Source organism: Gaeumannomyces tritici, assembly GCF_000145635.1.
Source record: "Gaeumannomyces tritici R3-111a-1 unplaced genomic scaffold supercont2.4, whole genome shotgun sequence".
Classification (NCBI taxonomy): Eukaryota; Fungi; Ascomycota; class Sordariomycetes; order Magnaporthales; family Magnaporthaceae; genus Gaeumannomyces; species Gaeumannomyces tritici.
The window spans coordinates 3186995-3212836 of record NW_008804548.1 but is presented as its reverse complement, the minus strand read 5'-3'; the positions used below and the strand labels follow the sequence as shown (position 1 = coordinate 3212836).

At 60.4% G+C, this 25842-nt stretch overlaps 13 protein-coding genes across 13 annotated transcripts in view; 6 read left to right on the top strand and 7 right to left on the bottom strand.

Annotated features, from left to right (window-relative positions):
* Positions 1-112: 112 nt before the first annotated feature.
* Positions 113-1941, bottom strand: GGTG_08484 (hypothetical protein). Its single transcript, XM_009226324.1, has 2 exons — positions 749-1941; positions 113-682 (listed from the first exon to the last, which is right to left on the bottom strand). Exons 1-2 carry the CDS (start codon positions 1734-1736, stop codon positions 318-320), a joined length of 1353 nt encoding a protein of 450 aa, XP_009224588.1. The 5' UTR covers positions 1737-1941; the 3' UTR covers positions 113-317.
* Positions 1942-2141: 200 nt separating this feature from the next.
* GGTG_08483 (hypothetical protein) lies at positions 2142-2366 on the top strand (the record flags this gene model as incomplete). Its single annotated transcript, XM_009226323.1, has 1 exon — positions 2142-2366. The coding sequence occupies one exon, from the start codon at positions 2142-2144 to the stop codon at positions 2316-2318; it is 177 nt and encodes a 58-aa protein (XP_009224587.1). The 3' UTR covers positions 2319-2366.
* Positions 2367-2586: 220 nt separating this feature from the next.
* On the bottom strand, positions 2587-4344 carry GGTG_08482 (hypothetical protein; the record flags this gene model as incomplete). The annotated part of the gene is made up of 4 exons (XM_009226322.1): positions 2587-2883; positions 2956-3197; positions 3387-3504; positions 3739-4344. The coding sequence occupies 4 exons, from the start codon at positions 4342-4344 to the stop codon at positions 2587-2589; spliced, it is 1263 nt and encodes a 420-aa protein (XP_009224586.1).
* Positions 4345-5447: 1103 nt separating this feature from the next.
* On the bottom strand, positions 5448-7100 carry GGTG_08481 (hypothetical protein; the record flags this gene model as incomplete). Its single annotated transcript, XM_009226321.1, has 5 exons — positions 5448-5900; positions 5955-6117; positions 6200-6635; positions 6707-6955; positions 7043-7100. The coding sequence occupies 5 exons, from the start codon at positions 7098-7100 to the stop codon at positions 5664-5666; spliced, it is 1143 nt and encodes a 380-aa protein (XP_009224585.1). The 3' UTR covers positions 5448-5663.
* A 678-nt stretch (positions 7101-7778) lies between these two features.
* GGTG_08480 (hypothetical protein) lies at positions 7779-8708 on the bottom strand (the record flags this gene model as incomplete). The annotated part of the gene is made up of 2 exons (XM_009226320.1): positions 7779-8089; positions 8222-8708. 2 exons carry the CDS (start codon positions 8706-8708, stop codon positions 7779-7781), a joined length of 798 nt encoding a protein of 265 aa, XP_009224584.1.
* A 596-nt stretch (positions 8709-9304) lies between these two features.
* Positions 9305-13363, bottom strand: GGTG_08479 (hypothetical protein). Its single transcript, XM_009226319.1, has 4 exons — positions 12912-13363; positions 12201-12723; positions 9766-12118; positions 9305-9687 (listed from the first exon to the last, which is right to left on the bottom strand). The coding sequence occupies exons 1-4, from the start codon at positions 12923-12925 to the stop codon at positions 9578-9580; spliced, it is 3000 nt and encodes a 999-aa protein (XP_009224583.1). The 5' UTR covers positions 12926-13363; the 3' UTR covers positions 9305-9577.
* Positions 13364-13623: 260 nt separating this feature from the next.
* On the top strand, positions 13624-15728 carry GGTG_08478 (hypothetical protein). The gene is made up of 3 exons (XM_009226318.1): positions 13624-14590; positions 14715-15222; positions 15302-15728. The coding sequence occupies exons 1-3, from the start codon at positions 14452-14454 to the stop codon at positions 15531-15533; spliced, it is 879 nt and encodes a 292-aa protein (XP_009224582.1). The 5' UTR covers positions 13624-14451; the 3' UTR covers positions 15534-15728.
* A 132-nt stretch (positions 15729-15860) lies between these two features.
* GGTG_08477 (hypothetical protein) lies at positions 15861-16884 on the top strand. Its single transcript, XM_009226317.1, has 2 exons — positions 15861-16153; positions 16260-16884. Exons 1-2 carry the CDS (start codon positions 16092-16094, stop codon positions 16807-16809), a joined length of 612 nt encoding a protein of 203 aa, XP_009224581.1. The 5' UTR covers positions 15861-16091; the 3' UTR covers positions 16810-16884.
* On the bottom strand, positions 16740-18135 carry GGTG_08476 (hypothetical protein). Its single transcript, XM_009226316.1, has one exon. The coding sequence runs from the start codon at positions 18073-18075 to the stop codon at positions 16885-16887; it is 1191 nt and encodes a 396-aa protein (XP_009224580.1). The 5' UTR covers positions 18076-18135; the 3' UTR covers positions 16740-16884.
* A 280-nt stretch (positions 18136-18415) lies between these two features.
* On the top strand, positions 18416-20184 carry GGTG_08475 (hypothetical protein). Its single transcript, XM_009226315.1, has 2 exons — positions 18416-18903; positions 18993-20184. The coding sequence occupies exons 1-2, from the start codon at positions 18727-18729 to the stop codon at positions 19962-19964; spliced, it is 1149 nt and encodes a 382-aa protein (XP_009224579.1). The 5' UTR covers positions 18416-18726; the 3' UTR covers positions 19965-20184.
* Positions 20185-21231: 1047 nt separating this feature from the next.
* Positions 21232-22936, top strand: GGTG_08474 (hypothetical protein; the record flags this gene model as incomplete). The annotated part of the gene is made up of 3 exons (XM_009226314.1): positions 21232-22226; positions 22302-22745; positions 22832-22936. The coding sequence occupies exons 1-3, from the start codon at positions 21270-21272 to the stop codon at positions 22934-22936; spliced, it is 1506 nt and encodes a 501-aa protein (XP_009224578.1). The 5' UTR covers positions 21232-21269.
* A 103-nt stretch (positions 22937-23039) lies between these two features.
* On the top strand, positions 23040-25463 carry GGTG_08473 (hypothetical protein). Its single transcript, XM_009226313.1, has 2 exons — positions 23040-24026; positions 24123-25463. The coding sequence occupies exons 1-2, from the start codon at positions 23376-23378 to the stop codon at positions 24807-24809; spliced, it is 1338 nt and encodes a 445-aa protein (XP_009224577.1). The 5' UTR covers positions 23040-23375; the 3' UTR covers positions 24810-25463.
* GGTG_08472 (hypothetical protein) overlaps positions 25201-25842 on the bottom strand; it is a gene marked incomplete at both ends in the record, with an annotated part of 1275 nt that continues 633 nt past the window's right edge. The window contains one exon of the mRNA XM_009226312.1: positions 25201-25695. Coding sequence (XP_009224576.1) covers positions 25201-25695 — 495 coding nt within the window. The remainder of the gene's footprint in view (positions 25696-25842) is intronic.

Here is a 25842-nt window from a genome sequence, read left to right as displayed (position 1 = left end):
CAAACCAGTGAGGGCCGAACTAGTACTCAGGTGGGTGACCACTGGGGAATCCTCGGTGTTGTATGTTTTTGCCTCCCATCCGCCTTCCTGTATGCAGACCATGTATGTGAACCTCTCTTGAAATGGGCGCATTTGGCAATGACATACGATTGACGAGATGCAAAATCAGTATTCGATTCATATTTCCCTGGCCAGCGATTTCTGCGAATCCCCGTCTTGTGCCAAACCGATCGCCATTACCGAAACCCTTCCCACAAAAAGGGTTCTTTGAAGCTGCCCATTCTCTGCGAAGTGGCCTGCCTAATGCCGGCCACTAATTACAGACGTTCGTGAGGCGTGCCGCAGTCATAGCATAGCTTTGCTACACCCATCCCCTCCGGCCGGTCGAGAACTCTATTCGCCTCATCCATCTCGTCCAAGTTCCATTCTGCTATGGTATGGGTCCGTATCTTCTCATAGAGAAACGGATTTCGTTGCATAGTGTCGTCCGGGATGTCGCTATTCCTGATATCAACGCAGCGCAGCGGAATACCCCTTGCTTTTAGCTCCTGGATCTTCTTTTCCTTGCGATCCAAGATGGCGAGGCTGAGCATAAGAACCTCGAACTGCACTAGCTCGGGCATCTTCCGGTCCAAGTGCTGCCGTTGCGGCGGCGGCGGCGGGGTGATGTAGAAAGGCCTCTCTGTAGAGACATGTTAGTATCATGGCTTCACCGTGGCAGTACGGGTACAGGTGGAAAAGTTGGTACCTTTGGTGTAGAAATTGGGGACAGGCCCCAAACTTTTGAGCCATCTGACAAGGCTCTGCTCTTTGGGCTGTCTCGGTTTCAGGGACAGGAGGTGGGCCGCGATGGGCAGCTCGAAGCCGGGAAACAGCGACGCGATGTTGCGCACGATGTTCTTTTCCTCGTCCGGCCCCAGGTTTGGAGGAAGGAGCCCGTTGATTGTCGACAGCCAGCACGTGCGCCTATCCAGAACCCACCTCGCCCACCGGAGCTTCCCTTCCCGATCGCGATTCTCGTCCAGCTCTGGCATCAAGTCCAGCAGACCACGATCGACCATGTCCTGCGCCGACACGACAGTGGACCTCCCCCCGATCCTGAGCGCCCCCTGGGACAGGTACTCGCCAAAGTAGAGACGGCCGCCCCCCCGCCTGTCGACCCCTCGCCAGTTCTGCAGGTCGTCCCGGAGCTCGCGGTGGTGGCGGGCGTAGTGGTCGATAAGATACATGTCTCGGACGAACACGCCGGGTGGGAGGCCGTCGGTGCGCACGATGCACAGCCGGATATCTGCAGGGGCGGGCATTTCGTCGTGGTCGGGGTCTTTGGCGAGATAGAACATGTAGCGGAGGGCAAAGAGTAGCGAGCTTGTCCACGACACCAGGTTCCACCGCTCGCGATTGTGCACTTTCCAGTTGAGCTGTTCGTAAAGAGAAGTGGCCGCCTCCTCGCAGTCAAGCGAGAGGAAATCCTGCTGGCTGTGCGTGGGGGCATCCGGCCTGTGGTCGAGGGAAGCGTCCAGCGAGAGAGCCCAACTGTTGGTGTTGTCGAGCTTCGCGGCGAGATGGGGTGTAAGGACCCGAAAGAGGAAAGGGGGTACGTCGCTGAGCCCTTTGAGAATGGAATTCTGGGTTGTATCATTGGGCCTGAAAGGTAGGTAGTCCGGCCGCAACTCAGCCTCTGTCGAGACTGTGAGGGACTGGATGTTTTGGACGAGATCGTCGATGGAGGAACTCATTGTGATGTGGGTAACTTTGGATGCTGGAGACTCGTGAGGTTGAGGCACTCGAGTCCCCCTTCTGTCAACACTTGAGGAGGAGGACCTGGGCTTTTATCCGAATTCTAGGGTGAGCAAAGTTCGGTAAACTACTCGATTGTGTGCTGCGACTGTCTAGAATCTCTTGGCTGCGAAACAGGCAGCCCTTAAGCCTCGTTCAAGCTGTCACGCGCAGCACCTGTCTAGGCTGCCAGGCGGAACCAACACCCGCTGTGGGACCCAGGGCACACGTAGAGATATCCAGGGCTGACTGCCCGCCTTGGCATCAAATTGAATCTTACATGCTATTGGGCGGCAAGGATGGCTTGGTATGCCGGAGGCCCCCCCAAACGTGGGGAGGCGGTTCAATCAGCCTGGCCTGGAAACATGGCTGCCAACATCAATTTCCATCTAGGAGGCTGCCTCAGAACCCCTGCCAATATTCTCCTGTTTGCTTTTTGGTTCTGGGTCAATTCAGCAAAGTCGAAGGCAAAGCGGACCGGCGGCTGCATCTTGCCAGCTCCTTCCACCCAACCGCCAGAAACATCTAACCGGGTCTCATAGCCTGGGTAGCCAGTCGAACAGGCAGCAAACGACCCGGACAGCCCATAGACCGGCCGACCCGAGCACGCAAACCATGGCCCCGTCCCAGCTGTTAGGGATCACGTAGGGCAAAGAGGCAAGGCTGCAATAAGCACCAGGTTGATATGACTATCTAAAGGTGAGGAGTACAAGGAGGGAATGGGCGCGTTGCACCCATCCCACGCGCAACGTTTTCTCCAACCGTGGGTCCAGTGCACGGGCCCCCTGTCCGATCGGTCGCCACAGCGGCTCAGCGACTCCCCAGGCGCCATACAGGATTCGGTTTCGTCTGGCAGACAGCCTCTATCAGCTCCTTGATCACTTCGACACTCAGCCCAATGAGCCCCATCAAGTCAAGGTATCCTGGGGAAGTAGAGTTGACGAAAAGATTGAATTTCTCGTACCTTGCCCTTTCGTACGGGCTATCGAATCCAGGTAAAAATGATCTCAGCGTGGGGTGGACCTTGGAGGGGATGGCAACATCGTATAGTGCCCGGATAGCCAATGCCGCCCAGAGGAAGGTGCCCTGAAAGTTCTTGAAGAGATGCTATTCAACCCCAAACCTGGTTTGAGGGTCGTATCTTTTGCGAGCAGCCAAAGTTTCCACCTCGTGGTGCACGGAGGCTTTGACGGCAGCAGATACGGAGTCCTTGTTGAGCTCAAGGGATAGTCGGGAAATTTGTTCCGCAGTCCGCAGCCGTTCTTCGATATTGTAAAAGCTTCGGCTGGAAGCGATCCATTTAACTCTTGGGCAGGTGGATAAGATCGTGCACTCGTCAAGCGCATCGATGACAAGGAAGGCATGGGCGTCGCCCGAGTTCTGGACCAGGAGTGGGCGTCGAAGGATGTTAAGCAGAATTCCTTGGAGGGCATAGGTAACACTGGGGCCTTGGAAAAGCATCTCTTTGTCGTTGTCGAACCTTGCTCAGATGTGCCTGATAGCAGGGTGGCGGAGATTGACAAGAAGGTATATCAAACCGAGCAGCACAGCTATGGCGCTATTGATCCGGTCGTCGGCAGCCTGGCAAAGGAAGTAGGCTAGACACGCACCCGGGTTGATGGTCTTGCGCTCGTTGATAATCCCGCAAAGCAACATAGTCTTTCCCTTGCCTGGATCCCCCTTGATCCACAGCAAGCAAGCCTCATCTGTTGTGAGAATTCTCGGGGGCTGTATTTCACCACTGTCGTTAGCGAAACTTCTTTCGTTTTGGTATCACTAGCCGGATCGCGGAATGTCAACGCTTAGAGGACGTTGTTCTGAGCTCTGATAGCCGGGACAGAGAAGTTGGGTAGGTACCCAGGTACGGATCTGGGATGCGGACAAGGGGAGGAAACAAGCCTAGACCTCCAAGATGTCTTGCTACTTGCCTTGTGGTGCAAAATTAAACGTTCCCCCACTGACGCTCCCAAAGACATGCCCCCCTCCGGTGCTGTTCAGGGTGTTATTGTTGCCGATCTGGTTTTGCTGCGTGCCAGTGCCTGCAATCGAGATGCTTGTTCCTCTAGCCTCCAACATAGAATCAGGGATCGACTGCCCAGTTTCCTCAAGATCGGTCAGGGCCTGCTTCAGGAGGGACAGCTGCTGTTCGCGCGCGGTTGCAACTGAGCAGTGCGCCGCAAGACGGACCATCGCCTGGATGAGATCTTTGAGGAGGTCCTCAACGCGTCCTTTTTTCCCCCATCGGCGGACAATCGAGACGTACTTGTCGATCAAGGAGTTGGAATCGTCGACCTTGAGCTTCTCCGAGATCAGGCTGAGCTTGTCCACCTTTGGCTGGCATGACGCGGCGACCTTGTTGATCTCCTCGAGTCGAACAATAGTGGCAGTGCGGGCCTCCTCCTGGATCGTCTCGAGAGTGCCGATGATGATTGAGATTTTGGGTTCGACCTGCCGAAATATCACTGGGAGGTCGCGCATATCCTGGATGGACTTGTAGCCATCGCGCGCTGAAGTGCAGACGGCGACAACACTGGCAATAGTGCCAATGACGGCCTCGGCCCCGGACATGGCAAGTTATTGAAACCCGAAAAGAGGTAGGTATCGCAGGAATCACTCCATAGCAAAGTCGGAGTTACAGCAGAGCGAAAGGTTCAACGAGAGTTGAAAGCGGTAGCAAGAGGCCGAAACGAAAAGGGGTGCCGTGTTTGCGTACGGAAGAAACCACCCACCAGTTTCCAACAAAAAACCGCACAGGTTATATTTTTCCCCACCAAACTCTATAGCAAAAAAAACATCAAAACAACAGCTGGGCCCGGAAGGTAGGACCCAAAAGCAGCCGCATGCCAAGCCAACCTCCGGCTTGAGGTGCTTTAGCACCGCCTTGAATGGAATTGGAATCGCACAACCCTCCCAAGAACCATGTTCTTGCGAAAAAGGCTACTGAGCCATGCAGCCGAGCCCGTCCGCTTCCAAGTTGCTAAGATGGGAGAAACGCGAAAAGGGAAACAACCACGTCTTCAGTCTGTATCTTGACGACGGTTCGAAACTCGTCGCTGAGGTTCCATTCCAAATGTTTGGCCCTGCGCGGCTAATCACTAACTTCGAGGTTGGTACCATATCCTGTAGCGATCTGCTTTATTTCCCCCAAAAGATACAGCAGTGGAAGCTTACCCTTCTTCTCTTCGAGTTTTTGGGCAAGTTTGTTTGTCAGGCAGTTCCACGAAGCAACCTATCCTCTTCACGCCACCCGTTTCCTCCCCAAATGCGAAAAGATCCTGCCTTGGCGTGTTTGGGTCGTGCTATTGGGGGGAGTAAAAGCGCCACGAGCACATTGTACATTGTCCAAGGATAATGCACACCTATGGATTAAACACAAGTGGGTGTGTATGGTGGGGCGCAGCAAGCGGCTGTTGAATGGTAGGGAGCACTTGGTTGGCCGAGTGTATGCTGGGTGATCTAGAGGGCGATTCTCCAGCGCCGAGCTGGACCCTGGATACTGACCGTCACTCGGAACAATGATAAACACTATACACGTCTTCCATTATCCCCTGCCTCGTTCTATCTGATACAAGCCTAGGGCGGGCCACCATCTTGATACATCTGATATGTCATCACCTCCAGCTAACCATATAAATCGGAATAAAAGCAGCTTGCATCATCTCGCGCAATAACATGTGCTTCACGAGCGAGACCAGTTTGCTCCAACTAACAACCTTACAAAACATGCTTAGTCAGGAAAAGCAAACAAGAGACTTTTGGAAAGATGCTATTGGAAACAGAGCCGACAAGCAGCAGATGCAAGAATACAACACTCGTTAGTCCATCCTTGGTATGCAGTCGAATACTCGGGCAACCATCAAGACGCCAGTGACGACACCTTGTCAGGCTCAAGCAGCCCGCATCACCTTCTCATTGTCGCCGCTCGAATAGTCGTCCGTGCTGAAACGCACCATCTTCCTGGCCTCGCTCGCACTCGAGCTAGCACAGCCCGCCTTGGACGGGGCTTCAAAGGCGGCCTTCTTGTCGTTGGACCTCATGACGAGGACCGTGGCCGAGACGTCGTCGGGGCTCACCAGGTCAAAGTCCCCAATGAGGCTGCAGGCCGCCGGGGCCGGGCCGGCGATCTACTGCCGAGCAACAAACGGCGCCACGACGGCCGCCACGACGAGGGCGCACACGAACTGCAAGCACTGCACCGCGAGGGCGCCCGGCCACATCAGCACGAACATGACGAGCTCCTCCAGCGGGTAGACGTCGTCCTGGGACTTGATCATGTACCGCCGCGTCATGCCTGCCGCGGGCGGATATGCCTGGCTGCTGTCTGAGCAACCGCAGTCGATACTGTTGGAGTTGAGATCGTGACGTTAGCAGGCCAAGAGCGGCACGACAAAGCGGACATCTGTAGATGGTAAAAGGCACGAACCATCGGCTCCGACAGCAGTCTGACCCAAGCGGGCACGCGCAGCTATCCCTCCGTGAAGGCATCTTGATGCTCTGAACAGGGCCTACCGCCAGCTCGTGGGTGCTGCCCGAGCCCCCGGCGACGCCGAGCGGCCGGCCTGGGAGGGTCTCTACCCCTTTGCCCTTCAGGTCCGTGGGGGTGTCCGCGGGGGTGCCCGCGGCCGAGGAGAGGCTCTCCTCGTCGTCGCCGTCGTAGCTGAGCGGACGGCGCTTGCGGCCCTGATCGACATCCGAGGCTCTGGCGGGGCGGACCTCGTGGGGCCGGCCGTCCTTGTCGACGTCGACTGGCTGCATGTGCAAGACCACCATCCGCTTGACATCGGCGCTGCACAGCGGGATGAGGACGCGGAACGTCTGGCGGAGCAGCAGGACCACCTTGTTCTCGACCTTATCGAACGCTGGACGCGTGTAGAATGCGTCAGTATCGGTAGAGTTGCCCCGAGAGAGGGAAAGGCACAGAAGGCCACACCTCTGGCCTCGACGTGCACAATGCCCTCGGGCGATAGGGCCTTCTGGACGCGGTACAGGGCCTGGACCAGCCTGCGCGAGTTCCATCCCCGGATGCTGTAGATGCAGGCGTCCTTGTAGTCAAAGGCCGGGACCCGCAGGAACGGGTTGCTAAAGGTGCAGTCCTCGGAAAAGTAGCACTCGATGATGTGGTCTTGGTTGTTGGGCGTGCTGCTTAGGAGAATCTCCATGAACTCGGCGGTGAGCTTGTCTAAAGGGAGACGACGTGGCGTCTTGTCAGCGAAGATGCTCTTGCATCTTACAGAATGGCGTGTTGGGATAGGGGAGCTTGGCTTACTGGGTTTGTGGAAGCCACAGAGTGGCAACCTGGACGGTTGCATCAGTTGGGCCGACATGTTGAGAGCGGGCTTTTGCAGGGTCCGCGGTGGGAATAGAGTAGATGAAGCTATGTTAGCGAACACCTAGAGATGTACCAAGATGGGCGACGGTCAGCGAGGCAACTTGAACAAGCCGAGTTGAATGTCTGGTGGCCGCTCATCAGATGTTTGGGCTGGCAAACAAGAGCGAACACAAACGGAACCCAAGTCTCTCGCTCTGTGAGAAGCTCCATCCAGTCAAGCACCTGCCTCTCGAAAGAGGGACGCATCAGGTCTGACATGCACCTGCCTGGGGATGCTTGGCAGGAGCGACTTCTGTATGGGGTTGACATGACATGACATGACGAAGCCTAGGAAAGGAGGCAAGGAGATGCGATTCTACTCCTTCCTAGATGGAGCCCTTCTACGCCAGATGCCCTGCATCTTCTGGAGAACCCCTCAACCCAAGACACCGTCCATTTGCAAACGGAAAAAACAAGCCAAGTATAGAAGAGTAACAAACAGGGTCAGAACTAGGCAAAGTATACAGTAAAACCAACCATGATTCTTTGACACATGACAGGGTAAAACGTAAAGGCGTAGTATCCAAGAAAAGTAGTATGCAAAAAGATAGTATCCAAGAAGCAGACAACAACCCAACCCAACCCAGCCCAATCCAAAAAAAAAAAAACCAACATCGCCCACCCCCAATCCACACTACCTCCTCCTCGAGACGCTCCTCTCCCTCTGCTCGTAGTAGATCCTCTCGCCCGTCATGCCCGAACCCCTCCTGCTCCGCCTGCGGGGCGGCGGCGAGCGCTCCTCGATGACCACCACCTCGTCCTCCTCGTCGGCGCTGTCGTCGCTGTCCATGGGCACGATGCGGGGGCCGGGGACGGGGATGCCGCGCTCGGGGAGGCTGCTGCCGGCCGACATGCGGCGGGCCCGCGCCGTGCGCGTCGACTCCTCCACCACGACCCGCTCCACGTGCGGCGGCGGCGGCGGCCTGCCCATACCTCCACCACCACCTAGGGCCGACATCTCGCCGTCATCCAGTATGATGGGCCCCCGGGCCGTCGTCGAGGTGCGCACCTCGACCGTCGACCCGCGCCGGCGGCTGTGGTGGCGGCTGCTGCGGTGGGCGCTCTGGGAGGAGCGACGGCGCGCCGCCGCCGCCGACGCGTGGCGGTGCCGCGACGACTTGCGCACCTCGACGACGGACGCGGTGCCGCCGTAGGAGGAGGTGGCGTCGGTGACGGCGCGCGGCGCGTTGCCCATGTTGATGCACACGTACACGAGCCACAGCACCAGCAGGAACCCGGCCAGCGACCCCAGCGTGATACCCACCACCGCCCCCGGCTCCGGCCCCGCCGTGTGGTAGCCCCCCGGGACGGTGCTCGTCGTGGCCGCGAACTGCCGCGCCGCGAGCGCCCGCGTCGGCGGGTCCGCGTCGCTGCCGGTCGTGGTTGGTGATAGGAGGCTGAGGGGGAGCGGCGCGGGGACGGAGATGAGGAGCGAGCGGGGTGACGGTTTGTTGTTGTCGTCGTGGCTGTTGTTGTCGAGGAGAGCGTCGCTGGCGCGCCGGACGACCGTGCCGACGAGCTGACGCGCCGCCGTGGCGAGGTTGGGCGGGATTAGGGGCGCCATGGGCGGTGTGCTCGGCTGCTGGGCGATTGATTTGGGACTCGATCGGCTCTCGAGGTTCGGGTATTGGGGAAGTCTGTCGCCGCGATGGCTTTCTTTGGTGTTTTCCACGGCTGTTGCTTTTTTTTCCCTTCCTTTTTCAGACGAACGATAAAAAGGGGTATAGTCGGCTGCTCCCGAGCAGCTGCCAGACAGACGTCGTTCGAGCTTGCAGGGACTGTCCCGACGGGCGGCTGTCCCGATCAGATATTGAACCGATCAGATTGCTGTCCCGTCTTCTGGGCGACAGCAGGCTGGCGGCTTGTCAGAAGCAAAAGAAAAGGGTTCTAGCAAGGTTGGTTGGGGTTGCCGCGGCGGCGGTACGTGCTCTGGCACTCCGCTCTGGGCGCCGCAATCTGGCCGACTGGGGCAAGTGGGGTTTGTGTAGTCTGTGTGTCTCGTCCTGTGCCCTGTAGGGACGAAGTGACTGGTCTTGAGTCTGGTCCTAGGCCTGGGTAGAATGCTGGCCATCACTCGTGGCACATGTCCAGCTCTTCCTTGCGCGATGCGCCTACAGCACACCATCGAGCTAGGCTCTCTCAACAGCCAGACCGGCGACCTGATCGGCCCGCGTCTGAGGCTTGAGGCCGACTACTGCAGCAGACAGCCTCAAGAGCGCGACAGGGGTCTGCATCGATTGGGTGGCCGGCCGACGACGTTGCTTCCAGGGTGCGCCTAGTGGGGCCAGCTGCATCTGACCAGGGTGCTGCTGGTCCAGCCCATCTCACAAAGACTTCTTCTAGCATGCATAGAGCGGTACGAGGGGAACACAATGCATACACAGTAATAGCCTGACAAACACGGCCAGGTTAATTCCAACGGCTGCCCAGCCCTCACACAAACCCACGAATGCCTCTCATGCCACTGCTCTTCTTCTCCTTCTTTTCAGCCTCGTCCTTTTTCTTTTCCTTCTTATCCTTGCGCATCAGATTTTGCACGCCGCCTGCGAGATGCTGTTAGCAGAAGCCCCACTGATAGACCCGAGACCGAGACCGTAGATGAAGCCAATAAACAAACGTACCTCTACCGTAGTAGCGCTCCCCCTGCGGGCTGTTGCCGCTCGTCGTCGACGGGCTGCCGACGCCGCCCTGGGCCGGCGGCGGCGTCGACGGCCTGCGGATGGCCATGCTGGCCGACGACGCGCCCGAGCCGATGCTGCCCTGCTGCGACGTCCCGAGGCTCTCGGGGTCCGACATGCCCCGCTGCATCCACGCCGCGCGCTGGCTACCAAAGGACCGGCCCACGATGGCCGACACCTCGGCGTCAGCGTCGGCCGAGCCCGTCACACCGTCGCGCCCCGCCCGCGTGTTCTGCGCCCGGTCGAGCAGCTGCGCTTGCAGCACCGTGTACTTGCGCATCAGCTGCCCGTACTGCTTCTGCAGCTCCGCCTGTTTGGCCCGGCTCGCCGCGAGCGCGCTCTCGAACGTGGCCATCACCTCGTCGCTCTCGCCCCCGCCCCTCCCACCGCGCCCGCCTCCATTGAGCGCCGAGGCCAGCTCCGTGTTCAGAACCATCATGTGCGACTCGTAGTGGTCCTGCGTCGCCTGCAGCTCGCCCTGCAGCGACTGCACCTGCATCGCCAGCACTTCTGCCCGCTGCTCCGCCGCCGACGCCTCGGCGAGCTTGATCTCCGTCTCGAGCTGCCTTGCCTGGTAGTCCCGCTCCGAGGCCGTCAGCCGCTCCACCACCCCGCGCAGCCTGCCCAGCTCCGCCATGTCCACGTCGATGGACTGCATCGTCTGCTTCGCGTTGATCTCTTTGACCTCGAAATCACAAACCAGCGCCCGCAGCTTCTCGCACTCTTCCCTCGCGTAATCGAGCTCACGCTTCAGTGAGTCCATCTCCGCATTCCGCTTCTTTTGTTCCTCCCTCAGCGTCTTGAGCTTGGCCGAGAGATCTGCCTCCCACTTCTTGGCGAGCGTCCGGCTCCTCTCCGAGTCCTTCCTCACCTGAAGCTCGGCCCGTTTTGCGTTTTCGACCTGGCTCCTCAGATTGCGGTTGTTGATGATCAGGCTCTGCGTTTCCGCCTCGGTCGCCGCCTCCTTCATGTGGCACCGCCGCAGCTCGCCGATATGCGCCATGTGCTGCTGCTTCATGTATCGCTCAAAGTTGAGGTCGTTGTTGAGCACCATGATCTGTCGCCGGAGCCGCGCCACCTCACCGCCGTTTTCCGTCACGGCAAGCGGCAATCGTATTGCCGATTGCGCCTGAGGCACCGTGGTGCTGAACGGCCGCTCCGAGATCGACTCTTGGTGGCTCAATGCTAGAGACGGGACGCTGTCGTTGGTGAGAGACTGCCCAATGTTGGACTTCATAACCTTGTTCGAGTGAATCATCTCCTGGAGCTGCGTCTGGGATGGCGATAGCACCATGAGCGGATGCAGCGTCGGACTGTCCACGCTAGTATCACGCACCCTGAGCTCCAGCGACTCCTTCCTCGACAGGTGGCTAGACTGAGAGTTCTGCCTCATCACAGTAGAGTTTGCTCGACTGCCTGCCGACGATTCCACGGTCACCGACTGCCCATGCCTCCAGCTCGTGTTAAACGGCCCCTGCGGCGGTGACAAGACTACCGAGCTACTCAGCAAAGCTCCTCCAGAACTGCTCCTGTCGGCCTCGTCCCCACCATAGGGGCTGGTGTCACCCCCAAGGGGCGTCGAAGAGACCGCGTTTTCCGGCACCGGGCCGTTTGCTACGCACAGGGCCATGCATTCGGCTACAACAACTGCCGGCTCGCTCTTGATCCACCGTCCAAAGTCTGTCTTCTCCGAGTCGATCGTGAGGCTGTAGAAGTTGGGGTGGAGAAGGTGCATTTGGCGGAACTTTTCCGACCTATGCCGGATCTCGGACGGCTGCACCTCGATGTCGTCGGGGTTCGGGGCGTTGGCGTGGCGGAGGTAACGCTGGGGTTTTCGGATGTAGTCCATGAAGTTTATCGGGTAAAGCCCATAAAGAAGCGTAAAGTACTCCAAGAGTTGGGGGATTTCCACGTCTTCTGACTCGGGCGAGAACCTGACGGTTTCCCACTGATCTCCATCTCCAGCCGGAATGCCAGGAGAGGAAAGATTTGTTTCCGGTGATCTCTCCCTGTCCCAGAACAGCAGTCTGGCGTAGATGTTAAAAAGAGTGGGTAAGTATGGCACGAGAGCGCTCGGTAGATGAGGTAGCAGCATGGTGAGCGCCGTCAGGGCGAGAGATACGACCGTGGTTGACGTGTCGTGTTGGAGGCATGTTATGATATTGTCCAAGAGTGGCGTTTGTGCAACCAGGTGCAAGTGAGGCGGCTGCATCCTCACAAACTCGCAAAGTAGCGATATGCACCTTGCCCTCGACTCTCTTTTGAGGAAGCGCGCATTCAGAGTTTCAAAAAGGAGCTGGCGAGAATGCCTTGGTCAGCAAATCATTGTCGTGGGAGCTCCCGTACACATCCTGAATCAGCCGTTCCTGTTCTCATACCTTGGGCTGCTTCTTCCCCCAAGTGACAAGTGTTTGGCGGATCATTCTTTCTTTAAAGATAATCGAGGGTTCGCCGGACTGGGCAGCAACATCGGCAAAGCCTATCCAGCGGTCGAGTGAGCGCACCAGCATCAACTTCAACCCTTCAGAGTCGTCTAACTTGGACGCAAGCGTAGACTCGATAACAGAAAGCGTCTCTCCCGCCAGGTCCTTCTCCTGCCAGACGGACTCGAGGACATCGTCATTAAGGATCTCGAACCACTGGAGGGCCTTTGGGCCGGTGAAGAGGCTGGGGCGTAGGCTGCTCAGGATGCTGAGGAAGGCGGCAAACCGCGCGGGATGGCCGTGCACGAACCTCTGGTGCAGCTGCAGGAGCTCCTCCTGCAGGCGGTCGGCGGCAGGGTCATCTCGTCGGGGGTGCTTCTCGAGGTAGGCCTCGATAACCAACCCGAGGCCTTCTGGGAGCGGCAGGGTCGGGGAGGAGAGGAACGTGCTGATGGCCTTGACCAGATCTTTGACGGATCTGACGCCCAGGGAGATGTGTCAGATAAGACATTCCCTTTGCGACGGCGGGCTGATGCGAGGTGATAGGCGGGCACTGCCCGCGCAGAAACGGTTCAAGAGAAACCTGGGCCTTGCTGTTTCTTGTAACGCCCCGCCTGCTCGCCGCCAGCGCTACATGACGTAATCATAGACAGAGGAGAGACTCACGCTGTTGCTGACATTGCTGCTGGGGGTGTGGTCTTACCACTGCCTGCCCGCCTACAAGATAGTGTAGGTACTTGGTGGTATGCGACGACGTGTTCCCTGGCTCGTTGGAGCAGGACCGGCAGCTCCACACAAAGGCAACGATGGCATTTACACGAGGATGGGGCGCAAGGTCGAATCGAGTCACTGCGGGTCGGTGGCGCGACCCAGACGGCGGGATGAGATGGACGATCGCAAAGGACAGTATCAGGCAAGAGTTCAGGGGTCCGACGGCGTGGCCATCTCACATTGGGCTGGACGGCGGAACACGGCGCTCGACAGCCGCCACCTGATGTTTACTTTTTCCGTCCGTCTGGCGCGCGTGTGATGGCGGCTTCGCGCCAGTGCTTTTGAGCTGGTTCGGCAGCTCGAAGCTTGAGGTTGCACCTTCCAATGGTGGTCCTGCACGAGATGGGCTTGAGGAAACGCTAAATCATTGGCAAAAACGAATTCTGCCATTACGCAAGCGGGACAGGCGGGCAGGGGTGGGGCTGCGACAGGGGGCTGTGACTGGACCCTCGCAGGCCTGCACTGGCCTGCTTGGGCGGCGTCAACCCCGCAAATGCTGTGGGGCGGCTCCCGCAGCACAGGTCCCACCGGCGCCCCACAGTGAAGTCAGGAGAACTGAGGGGTTCAAGATGGCGCGCGATGGGGTGATGGTGGTAAGATGGCGCGGGAAGCAGAGACAGCTGGCCATTGACGCAGCCACGCAATTTTCCGGGCGGGGATCTCTGGCGAGATGATCTGGGCAGGCACGGCCGGCTTCAGCTTCGAACCTGCCATCCCTCCCAACAGCTGCCTCGTTTCATCGCTCAGGTACGTGCCCGCGGTGCCTCAGCTGCTGTTAGCTCACAGCGTCCAACAATGGGTCAATAGGTCAATGACACGGCTTCCCTCAATTCCCATCCCACCCATTTCACCCCCGCCTTGTACCTTAGGTAGCACGTAGTACCTGCCCCTTGGTCACCCGCTGAATGCCGGGCGTTGGATGGAGCACAATGGATGAGCAATGGATGGAGCAATGAATGGAGCAATCGTTTCAGGCCACAACTCTAGCAAGCTCTCGACCCCCAGCCATCCACACACATCACGTCCGCGTTAGGCAATAGCTTGCTGCTCCCGGTACCAGGGCGTGCTTGGCCAGAGGTGGGGTCAGGCATTGAGGTGCTGCAGCGAGAGGGCGCAGGGAGAGCAACGTGACCGGGCGGCACCAGGTTGACGCTTCATATATCAGCCTAGGGACTCCCTCCCCCTCAGCTGTCCTCATTAAGCTTCCCCTCTTCTTCATTTCCCTCTCCCCCATTGCCACCCTCATCGTCGCAAAAAGCCAGGTAACTTCCATCCCGTGTGCCTGCTCCCACACAATTGACCATCCGCACCACCACCATTTAGCCCATTGCTCCCTCCGTCCTTCATCGCACCGGAACCGACACCTCTGTAAGGGAATAGCAACAAACAGGTTTCGTCGTCCACCAAGACCTCAACACCCACACAATTCTTCACCATGGCACACAAGACATCTGCAATCCAGGGCGAGGAGCCTGTCGAGGTGCTCTTCGCCCTTCAGAACAAGTTCGACCTGCTGGACCTGGCTGGTCCCGTAGCGGCCATGAAGGCGGCGCTTCATGACAAGAATGACCCGAGTACGAGCCCACACGTTTTCCCACATTCCTCCCTCAATACGCCGCTCTCAATTCTCCGCAGTCGTTATGCAAGGCTGAGGGCTAGTGGCACTGAAGCTAACATGCACGCCTTCCTGCCCTCTAGACACTACGGCCTTCGAGATCACGCTGGCTTCGGCCGAGTCCACGGTCCTTTCCGACCAGGGCGTCATCATCAACTCCCAGATCACCTTCAAGGAGGCACACGAGCGCCTCAAGGACTTTGACGTTCTCGTCATCGTCGGCGGCGACTCCGACAATGTCATAAAGACCAAGGCCGAGCCCCTCAGCCTGATCACCAAGTTCTCCGAGATCCAAAAGGAGGACCCCGCCCGCGAGCGCACCGTCCTGTCCATCTGCACAGGCTCGCTCTTCCTCGCCCAAGAGGGCATCCTCGCCGGCCTCTCGGGCACCACCCACCCAGACTTTATGACGGCGTTTGAGAACCTGTGCAGCCACGCGGCCGTCAGGAACCTTGCCGAGCGGACCGACGTCATCGAGGACGCGCGATACGTCGTCAACAACCTTCGGTTCGATCTCGGAGACGAGGACGAGAACCCCTACGTCCACCGCAAGACGGACAAGGCCGACGGCCGCCGCCCGTCCAATGCCCGGTACGAAGACTTTTTTTTTCTTGCATGCATGTTTAGCCGAGGATACAAAAGACTGACACTTTCGCCCCGCAAATTACAGCAAGGGCAGCATGTCCTTCAAGAGCTCCGGCCGCCGCGAGTCCATCACGCGTCGCGCCGCGATGCGCCTGGGAGGTCTCCGGGTCATCACGAGCGGGGGAAACAGCGCTGGCATTGATGCGGCCTTGTATCTTGTCAGCGCGCTTGTTTCGGACGAGGCCGCTGACGAGGCTGCTCGGGTGATGCAGTGGACCTGGACCAAGGGCGTCGTCATTGACGGCCTCGACGTCTAGAGGGGAGGACAGAGAACTCGGCCCGTGTGGAACAGGGCAATAGCCTGGTCATATGCTGGCTGGATAGTGAGTGTACAGAGAGAGAGCTGCGCGGGTTAAATGTGCGCCATACTCGACAATGAATAAAAAAGTAAAATGAAATGAAGCCACGCCATGTCTGGATTTCCGGTGCACCTGTGCTGTCGCCGTGCGGTTGGGGCCCATTTCCTTTTCTAATGAAGACGATTGCCAGAAAAACGGGCAGACATCACGTGTTTCCCCACGGCGGAGCTATCTGTCATGTGTCGGACGATGCTCGCGTGGGCTAAAACAGCTCCGCCAGCTCAAAGCGTCCAATCAACTCTTGGCAGAGGGCTGCTTGAACTTTTCTTGATAGCGCCCGCTCGACACCACGCCGAGACCCAGGCCCCGACCCGGAGACGCCGAGCAAAACCTCTTGCGGCCCGGAAAGACACTCCGCGCCAGGCCAATTGCACGAACACGGGCCTAGTTAGAAACTTTGCCAACCCGTTTGGTCCCTTTTCTTCTTGTCAGAATCTCGACCCCGCTCGGCGCAAAATGTCGGCAGCAGCATCAACCTTGAAAGTAGCCACGGGCTACGGCGGCAAGCGGGTCTTTCTGTGAGCAACCCTCCCCTCCCTCTTGGCCCAAGTCTCGCTCTCCTCCTTTTGCCGCAAGAACGAAAAAAAAAAGAGTTGACTAACCAACCGGCGGCCGCGCGGGCAGACCGAACCACGTCATCACCTTCATCACGCCCAAGCCCCTCCAGCCGCCCAACTGGGCCACCTTCATCGTGCCGCTCAAGTTCAACAAGCTCGACCTCAAGGACTACCTGCGCAACGCGTACGGGGTCGAGGTCGGGAGGATACGGTCCTTCATCTCGGGCAAGCCGCTCGTCAAGCACAAGGAGTTTAGCGACGGGCGCGAGTCGGTGCCGGGCCAGACGCGGCGGCCCCGGTCCGAGAAGAAGATGATCGTCGAGCTCGCGGTGCCCTTTGTGTTCCCGTCGCCGCCCGAGGACCTGGCGCCGTGGGACAACGACATCTTCAAGGCGGTCCAGGCCATGTCCGAGGGCAACTCGGCCGAGGTCAAGGGCCTGCGCGACAACCGGCGCCGCCTCAACGTCGCCAACCGGCCCGTCACCAACAACCGCATCTCGCTCGCCAAGCAGGCCGAGGCCCTGCGCGCGCGCGGCGAGGCCTGGAGCAACGACTCGCCGCTGGACGACAAGTGGATCGAGGTCGAGAAGGATATCGAGCTGCCACCCGGCCAATGACATGTTCTTTACTCGTGACCTTGTGTATATTACATATTTTGTACGATGGATCCGGCCTGGCATCATAGCCTCTGTTCATGATTGTAGATCTCTTGCTATGGATCCACGCTCCTCTCCCATGGCAGGCCCCGCGTTTGTTTTTTCAAGCGCCCAGTGGCTGCGGTGTTGGAAACGCAAGACGTCGTCGCCCCAGCTCCACCAGCCGGCGACCAGGCTCCTGGCAAAGACCTCGAGTCCGCGGAAGCCCGGCTGGAGGACCCCCTGGAAGAGATGGCGCAGGTTGGGCTTGCGCGAGTGCACGTCCGGCACCGCGATCAGGACCCTCCTGTCCCACCCCGCGGGCAGCGTCCGCGACGACCCCCTCCTCCGCGCCACCAGCAGCGGCTCCCACGGCTTCCGGAACTCGGACTCGACGGGGAAGACGGGCTCGCCCCGCGACGTCACCTTGAGCCACGCCCACTCGCCGACGAGCTCGAGCCCCCACTCGTCCAGCAGGGAGGCCAGCACCTCGGCGAAGGCCGGCTTGTTGGTCACCCAGACCGCCACCAGGCCGTCGGGCGCGAGGTGGGCCGCCACCGGGACGAGCGACAACAGCCGCCGGACCTCGGCCGTGCCCGCCGCGAGGTTGTACCTGCCCCTCCCCTTCTTCCTGGCCGCGGACCTGTTTGGCCACGGCGGGTCCAGGACGATCAGGTCGAACGCGGGCGGCGCGCTCTCTACAAAGGCCTGCCGGGTCGCCTCGATACTGCCGAGGACGTAGTGTGATGCCGGCGGGAAGAAGTGCTCCTCTCCCGCCTCTGCCTCTGCCTCTGCCTCCTTTGGACCGCTTACCGTAGCCGTCGACAAAGCGGCCGCCTTCCGCTTCCGACTCGATCCAGGGTTGCAGCCGCCCTCAGCCGCACCGTCAGGGCCCGCGCCCCGACCAGACGGCTGCTGCAAGGCACGGGGCAGCAGCCAAGGCCCCGCGTGACCAGCCCGCACCTGGCCCAGGGCTCGCTCGACGGCGCACCGAGCCATCAGCTGCGCGACTTGGGCCGCGGCGCTGGGTAGCGCGTCATGGCGCGGGCGCTTGGGCTCCGGCAGCGAGAAGGGCGTGTGCGGCGGCTCTGTGGAGATGAGACAGCGGGTGTGGTGTGCTGTTTGTGATTTTGATACTGCTGGTTGCGCTCGACCGGGATCCTCACCCTGGCTCTCTTCGATGGACCGAGGCAGGTCGAGCAGGACGACGGTCCCGTCTTCGCTCCGGAACAGCACGGACGAGCTCATGTGCCACTACAGTGTTGGTAATATTGGTCAATGTCCGACAAGTCCGCGTTTTTTTTTTTTGCCAGTCACGAGGTCTCGTCCAGGGCTGGCTACGGTTACAAGGGGGCGCCCACTGAACGCCTCTGAAAGGCAGAAATCGCAGAATGCCATAATCGATTTGGTGAATGCGATGAACCGTGCGAGATTTTACGGCACAGCTCAATGTGCAGTGGGCACCCTCGCTCGGCAACGCTCGGCTCATGGCGGTTTTGCGGAGGGCGACCCACTTGGCACACGGTGCCTTCAGCGAATGGCATGGCGGTCCAGACCCCGAAAATCCAGCCGACGCCCCCCAGCGCCAGGGGGGTGCACATGGGCCACGAGCCTAGAAGATGACGTCCGCCGCCGTTGTGGCATTTCCGGAATCCGACCGAAACCATCACCTATTACCGATCGCGCCGTTCGAAATTCAAAGAGATTGATTGCCTTGCCTGGTTCTGTTGCATATTTGATCCTTTGTCCTGCTCCTCACACGCATCCGCCGTCCGATTATGCACCTAGCCCATCACCTCGGTCACAACAGGTAACGCGCAGTTTAGTCCCGCTTGACCGCCTTGGACAGCGATCGCCATCGCTAGAACCACGACACCAGCGAATCAAGTCGGTAGCGGAATGCCGCCGGCGCATGCAAGCCATCATGCCTCAATGCCGGGGATATCGCCGCACCAACCACGAGAGGATAGCGACGTCGTCCGCCCCATCGCCCGGCCCCTGACAAGGAAAACGGACAAGCAGAGCTTCGAATATGTCTGGCGCTCCGGTGTCGCTGGCGGCCTTGCCGGCTGTGCTGTATGTTATCTTGGCGGCGAGAAAGAAGGGGGAGAAGGAGCTGCGTCGACGTACCGGCAAGACTAACAAGCCTATCACAAACACAACAGGGCAAGAGCGTGGTCGCCCCCCTCGACCGTGTCAAGATCCTATTCCAGTCCAACAACCCGCACTTTGCAAAGTACTCGGGCTCGTGGGCCGGCGTGGCGCAGTCGATCCGCCTCATCTACGGCCAGGACGGGCCCGCCGGCCTGTTCCGCGGCCACTCGGCCACGCTGATCCGCATCTTCCCATACGCTGCCATCAAGTTCCTAGCCTACGAGCAAATCCGGTCCGTCGTCATCCCGGACCACAATCACGAGACGCCGCTGCGCCGCCTCGTCAGCGGCTCCCTGGCCGGCGTCACGTCCGTCTTCTTCACGTACCCGCTCGAGGTGGTGCGCGTGCGCCTCGCCTTCGAGACCAAGCGCGAGGGCCGCTCGTCCCTGACCGACATCTGCCGCAAGATCTACCATGAGCACCCCGTGGCGCCACCGCCGCCGCCACACCCCCATGGTGTCGCCGGCGCGGTAGATGCGGCCCTAGCGGCAGCCTTGCCCAGACCGCGCGGCGGGCTGGCCAACTTCTACAGGGGCTTCTCGCCCACCATGCTCGGCATGCTGCCGTACGCGGGCACGTCGTTCCTGACGCACGACACGTGCGGCGACCTGCTGCGCCACCCGCGCGTGGCCGAGTGGACTACGCTCCCAGGGGGCGAGCAGCAGCAGCAGCGCGGCGGTGGTGGCCACCGCAGGCGCGCCCCGCTGCGGTCCTGGGCCGAGCTCCTGGCCGGCGGCGTGGCCGGCCTGGTCTCGCAGACGGTGTCGTACCCGCTCGAGATCATCCGCAGGCGCATGCAGGTCGGCGGCGCCGTGGGCGACGGCCGCAGGCTGCGCATCGCCGAAACGGCCGCCATCATCATGAAGGAGAGGGGCGTGCGCGGCTTCTTTGTGGGGCTGACCATCGGCTACGCAAAGGTTGTGCCCATGGCCGCCGTGGCGTTTTACACGTATGAAAAGAGCAAGACCCTGCTTGGGATCTAGCGAGGGAGACATCGTTTCTATATCTGTGGCTTGCTTTCTTCTTCTCCATGCCCCCAGACACATCTGGTCTCTTTCTCTTTTTTTCTTTCTTGATATCACGGTGGCATTCTCCTGGATTTCGATACCTTTATATACACGGGACAACATGGTTCCAAGGAGGGGTACATTGGGCGCTCACGATGGCGGCGATTCTCTGGCAGTATCACATAGAAGGCAGTATGAATCTATCGACATTTATTTCTTGTGATTGATGGTCTCGGGAGATGATGACGTAGGGTCCAGTGTCCCGAGTACCCACCTGCCTCTTTCCCTTCCAGCCTGGGAGGCAGCTACGATGGCTCGCAACCTTCTTTGTTCGGCATCTAAAAAGAACGGACGCGGGAATGCCAAGGTGAAATGATGCCGCTAAATAGACGATGAGCGACCACCATTATCGGTGATCAGGGATTAGCAAGGGAAGTGGTCTGCACCGACCTTGACGGAGTACCGGTATGTGTATGTATTATTTGAAATCTAATATTACCTGTCATCAAGCCTCTTCTATATCGCCCACATACCACCTACCGACCTACCTAGGTACTCACCCCCCACCCACCTCCTGCAGCCTCAGCTATACCTGACCTTCAGCGAGCGCCACAGCCACCACGAACGCACAGCATCCCTTGCCCCGACTACCTAATCGACACCACCATCCGAAGCTTCACCACCTGTAATGATACCACAACAAGCAGCCGTCGTCGCTAGGCAAAATCCGTCGGCCAACTAGAGCACCACCACCACCGCGCTAGCTACTACCGCGACTGGGGCTCGAGGGCGGCAGCACAGGGCTTGGGAGGGCCCTGGAACAGACAGCACGCCGTCCCCGAAGCAGCAGCAGCCGCAAAAATGCAGAGGCCGATTGTGGGCAGGTCCTCCAGCGAAGGCGTTCAACCACGCGCACCCCCGGGCAAGCCAGTACCCCTACCAGACGGACTATCGCCGGCGCCGCCCTCTCCGCCTACCCCGCCTTTGCCAGCACGTTCGTCGAGGCGGCCGCCTCCCTCGACGAGGACACATACCAGCACCAGCGTCGCATCTGACACGGCACAGGCCGGGGTGACGGTCGCGGGCGGAGACAACTCTTCATCTCAGGACCCACCGCGCCCGCCGCGGGAGGGGATGGAGTGGGTGTGGATGCCGGCGGGCTACTGGGCAGAGCGGCCGTCGTAGGTGGCGGCCGAGTTCATGTTCCGGTCGTCTTCGGCGTGGAGGCTCGGCCACAGATCGTCGCGGTCCGCCAGGTCGTCCCTACGGACAGAACCCGACATGACCAGCCTTACCGGCGAGGGAGCGTTGCTGCCGTCCACACCCGAGGTGCCGCCCTTGCAAGTGACGCCGTCGACGACGAGGGCGGCCCCGACGATGGCACTGACGCCGTTCATGTCGGAGCAGGCACACATTGCCGCCCTGCAGAAGGGGACGCCTCGGCCCGACGCCGTGCTGCAGCGCGCCGGGCGCCTGTCGACCGAGGACGAGGGGGGCTGGTCCTGGGAGACCGGCCGAGGGCCGCCCCAGTCGGCCGTATCGCCAGGCAGCGGCGGTCCTCGCAGCGGATATTCGCAGCGGTCGGATAAGGTCACCCCGGGCGTGTCGGGCGCCACTTCCGCCAAGACTGTCAACACGCCGAAATCTGTCGTCTCGGTGGGCTTCAAGACCAGAGCGCGGGCGGAAGCATCGCCTGGGTCCCCCGAGAAGAAGCGTGGCAGCAGCTGGGGTTTTGTCAAATTTGCGGGCAAGAGCCCGGTCCCTGAGCACGGCAGCCCTGCTAATGGCAAGAGCAGCAGCCGCGGAGGCGACCAGAGAAGGCAGCAAAAGAACCAGACAGGCAGCCGTCCGCGCCGGGTCAGTTTTGACACGGATCCAATCACGGACTACTTCCCGCCGCACTCGGGGCCAAGGGCGGCAAGGAAAGAAGACGCCGGCGTGCAGGTGGGAAGCGAGCTCATGGACATGGCCGTTGACGACAAAATGAGCACTCGCCCGTGGAAGTCGCTCGGGATGGCAGCGAGGAGAAAATCAACAGCATCGGCGTCGAACTTACGATCGAACATATCGGCCAGGTTCAGCAAGGCCATCAAGAGACTCTCTCGGCCGGGCCGCATGCTCCGAAAGCCTAAGCCCCCTTCTCCAATTCCTCCAGGGGTCACGCTCGCCGCCATTAACAACGGGCTCGCCAACGAGAGGCGTCCGGCACAAGAGTTTGACCCGGTTTTCCCTGGAGGAGTAAGGACTTAGATCCTCCTCTAAGCCCAAGCCCAAACCAGCTGATTTATATACATAGGCTAACCTTTGATTCAGGAGGCCGAGCGCATACCAACGCCCCAGCTCGTCGAGGACCGTTCTGGGAAGCGGCGGTCCCGCATGTTCGACCTGAACCGCGTCAGCGAGAAGCTTCTCAAGGGGGGGCACGAGCTGGTGCGGGAGGCGGACGGGGGTAAGATGGCCGCAGAAGCGGCAGCTCTCAAAGGAGTACCCGAGGACGACAAGGACCCGGCGCCGCCACCCACGAAGCCCACGCCTCAGGAAGCAGCAGGGCCCTCGGACGAGCAGCTGGCAATGCTGCTGGCGCCCGAGGTGCGCAAGCGGCTGGAGGAGGAACGGACGGAGGCCGGGCGCAACATCAAGACGATCCCGATCAACCAGGAGCTGTCGTCTCGAGTGCGCGAGTTCGACTTTCACATGGCGCCGCACAAGCCAGGCGCCAAGGTGTGTCCCCTGACGACGGGCGAGGGCATATGCGTGGTAGGTCCAGGCTGTTCTTTTTCTTTGTGGCTCGGCTCAGTTGATAACATGCGCGTCGCTGACCAGCCCTTTTCGCGACGCGACAGTACCATGGCAGGAGGACGGCGCCAGTGGTGGAGGAGGAGTCTGAGACATGTTCGGAGAGCACGTCTGAAATGTCGGAGGAGCAGCAGGGCCCGGCGACAGCATGAGGCAGGGGTTACATTGCGTTGGATTATCAATAGAGGAATAAAAACTAGAGTGAGGCATCAATTCGAACAATACCTGCTTATTGGAATCCACGAGGTTGATGTCGGAAGAAGCTGCGTGAGGTGGCCCAAGCTCCCGATTGACTCGCTGCAGGGATTCTGGATTTCAACCGACCGGCTGCTGGAACAAGGTAGGTAGCACAGGTACCTGGTAGAGTTATCTGTGATGAACCTTTTCAACATTCAACACGCTCAGCTTTGACCTCGCTCGACCACATTTACGGCCAGCCTCGACCCAATCCGCCTCGACACGGCGACCTAATTGTCGGCAGCCTTCATAGGTCCCTACCTACCCGACCGCCGCATTCCCTGCTAGCCGGATAAAGGCTGCCGTGGCCGCGCCAAGCGCGCACACACAGCTCCGAAACCGACGCCCGCCGCCATGGCGCCAGCCGATCAAGACCCCCTCCTGCTGCTGCGGCAGGCCATCGCGTCTGGGTCGACGGTCCTGCCGACAACAGCCGCGGAGCCGTCGGCGGGCGGCGGCGGCGGCGCAGCGGCGCCCGAGGCGAGCCTGTCGCAGGCGACGCACATGCACTTTGGCCTGCCGTCGGGCGCCGTTTCGGTCGCCATCGACGCGCCCACGCGCCTCATCTCGGGCGACAGCCCCGTCGACCTGCGGTCCATCTACTTTGCCTGGCTCAACCGCGAGGCCAGCGTGACGCAGTACATCGAGGACGCGAACCGGCTCAACGAGGAGCTGCAGCAGGCGGCGGCGGCGGACAAGTCGCAGACGACGACGACGACGCCCGTGCGCATCTACGAGTTCTCGAAAAAGGTCGACCTCACCACCTGGCTCGAGGGCACCAACGACAGGAACGAGCTGATCAAGCCCCTGGCCGAGGACGAGGCTGCGGCCACGGCTGCGGCCGCGGCGGCCGGCAGCGCGTCAAAGGGCGGTGCCGCCGCCCCGGCCGGCGCGGCCTCGGGCAGGTCGGGGAGGGGCACCATGGACCCGAGGCTGGCCGTGGTCTACAGCGGCGAGCGCCGCATGGGCGACCACAACACGGCGCTGCGGGGTATCAAGCCCACGGTGAGCAGACGCGCTCTCTCTCTCTCTCCCTTTGAGCTGTTATGCGGCTAGGATTACGACATACTAACAACTCCGTTGCCACCCTCCCTTTCCCAGGACTTCTCGCACGTCCGCAAGCTCGCAGCGCCCTTCATGATCAAAAAGTCGTCGTCGGGTCAGCACCCGTCCTCGGGCGTCGGGCCGGGCGGGCAGGCGCTCCCGCTCAACCAGAAGCCGCAGCGGCGGCCGGACCCCATCATCCTGCTCTCGCCCTCGGCGTCGTCGCTGCTGCGCATGTCCAACATCAAGTCCTTCCTCGAGGCGGGTCGGTACAGCCCGCCCGACCACAGCTCGACGGCGTCGATGCTGCACATATCCCGCACCATGCGCGATATCGACCCGGCCAGGCCCATGCGCTTCATCCTCGTCGAGGGCCCGGAGCAGTTCAAGCCCGAGCACTGGAACCGGGTCGTGGCCGTCTTCACGACGGGTCAGGCCTGGCAGTTCAAGAACTACCGCTGGCCCCAGCCGGCGGACCTATTCCGCCACGTCGCGGGGGTCTACGTCGGCTGGAGGGACCAGCCGCCGCCCGAGACGGTCCGCGCCTGGGGCCACCGCGTCCAGGTGCATGCTATCGACAAGTACCGCGAGCCGCCGACTGCCACCGCCGCCGCCGGGCTTCACAACCAGGCTGACAACAGTCGCTTCAGGGACAGGGAGGTGGTCGAGAGCATCTGGAAGGGCATCGAGGCCAACATGCGCTCCAAGGGCTGGCAGAGGGACTCGGGCCCGACGACAGTCTAGCACGAGTTCCCTTTTTTTTCTTTTTTTTATCCTTCTTCTTGCAGAAAGCAGCTAATCTACACAGCCCTTTTTCAAAATTATATTTTATGTTCTTTTTTTTTGTCTTATCCTCGAAGGCGTATCTAGAGGATGACCCAGGTGTCATCGTTATTTAGCGGCTGCGACCAGAAAAGATTGGGTTGGGGGGTCCGGCGTTTGGTTTGCTAGGATGACATCTTCTTTTGCACTCGGGGATGCTTTTATTTTGCATGGGAGAACAAAACTGTTTCTTTTCCAGTCTTGTGTACGATCAAAGTTGCTACCATTGCACAGGCAGCGGGAGTTTAAAGAACAAAAACTGCACCATGGTTCCCGTCCATCCATGCCTTGGACTCTCTCCAGGGTGGCTTCCTCACGATGACGCCAGCAGCGCTTTTGCGACAATCTCGTCGACCGACTCCTCCCTGACGCCGAGCAGTTCATTGTCCGACTCCTCCCTCGACGCGACGAAGCACCGCCGCCGCGCCCCTTCCTCCTCCTCCTCCTCACTTTCCTCCATGTACAGCTGCGCGACGGCCAAGTCGAGCGTCCAGCCGGACACGCCGTCGCGCCGCTTGGCCCGGCCCCTCTCGCGCACGCCGGCCGCGCTGGCCTCGCGCACCTCCCACTCCCCGGCGGCGGCGGTGGCGGCCCGAAACGCGGCCAGCAGCTCGCGCTGGCACGTCTGGGCCGACCGCACGCGCACGTGGCGGTTCGCCGTCGCGTCGGGCCGCCGCAGCACGCCCGCCACGGCGCGCCCGATGCCCTCCAGCGTCGTGCCCGTGAACTGGCGCGCGCCGCCGTCGTAGAGCGTCGCCGTCTTGGCTGGGACGTCGAAGCCCATGGCGGTGGGGAACTTTGCGAGGGCCTGTTGCATGCACACATCATCACCCCGTCTCAGTCAGCTCCATCATGACACGACCGCAACAGAAGGGTAAAAAAAACACCACCACCGCCATCCACCCACCCAGTCGATCGGCAGCCCGACAGATACCCCCGTCCACGTGAAGCCCGG

Coding starts and splice junctions, on each gene's coding strand:
- GGTG_08478 (XM_009226318.1), top strand. CDS start 14,452: ATGGCACACAAGACATCTGCAATCCAGGGCGAGGAGCCTGTCGAGGTG. Junction 14,591..14,714: donor TCATGACAAGAATGACCCGA/GTACGAGCCCAC, acceptor CCTGCCCTCTAG/ACACTACGGCCTTCGAGATC. Junction 15,223..15,301: donor CGCCGCCCGTCCAATGCCCG/GTACGAAGACTT, acceptor CGCAAATTACAG/CAAGGGCAGCATGTCCTTCA.
- GGTG_08475 (XM_009226315.1), top strand. CDS start 18,727: ATGCCGCCGGCGCATGCAAGCCATCATGCCTCAATGCCGGGGATATCG. Junction 18,904..18,992: donor GCGGCCTTGCCGGCTGTGCT/GTATGTTATCTT, acceptor CAAACACAACAG/GGCAAGAGCGTGGTCGCCCC.
- GGTG_08479 (XM_009226319.1), bottom strand. Junction 12,119..12,200: donor GGGGGAAGAAGCAGCCCAAG/GTATGAGAACAG, acceptor CATTCTCGCCAG/CTCCTTTTTGAAACTCTGAA. Junction 9,688..9,765: donor GGAGCGCTACTACGGTAGAG/GTACGTTTGTTT, acceptor AGCATCTCGCAG/GCGGCGTGCAAAATCTGATG.
- GGTG_08477 (XM_009226317.1), top strand. CDS start 16,092: ATGTCGGCAGCAGCATCAACCTTGAAAGTAGCCACGGGCTACGGCGGC. Junction 16,154..16,259: donor GGCGGCAAGCGGGTCTTTCT/GTGAGCAACCCT, acceptor CCGCGCGGGCAG/ACCGAACCACGTCATCACCT.
- GGTG_08484 (XM_009226324.1), bottom strand. CDS start 1,736: ATGAGTTCCTCCATCGACGATCTCGTCCAAAACATCCAGTCCCTCACA. Junction 683..748: donor CCCCAATTTCTACACCAAAG/GTACCAACTTTT, acceptor ATGTCTCTACAG/AGAGGCCTTTCTACATCACC.
- GGTG_08476 (XM_009226316.1), bottom strand. CDS start 18,075: ATGAGCTCGTCCGTGCTGTTCCGGAGCGAAGACGGGACCGTCGTCCTG.
- GGTG_08473 (XM_009226313.1), top strand. CDS start 23,376: ATGGCGCCAGCCGATCAAGACCCCCTCCTGCTGCTGCGGCAGGCCATC. Junction 24,027..24,122: donor TGCGGGGTATCAAGCCCACG/GTGAGCAGACGC, acceptor TCCCTTTCCCAG/GACTTCTCGCACGTCCGCAA.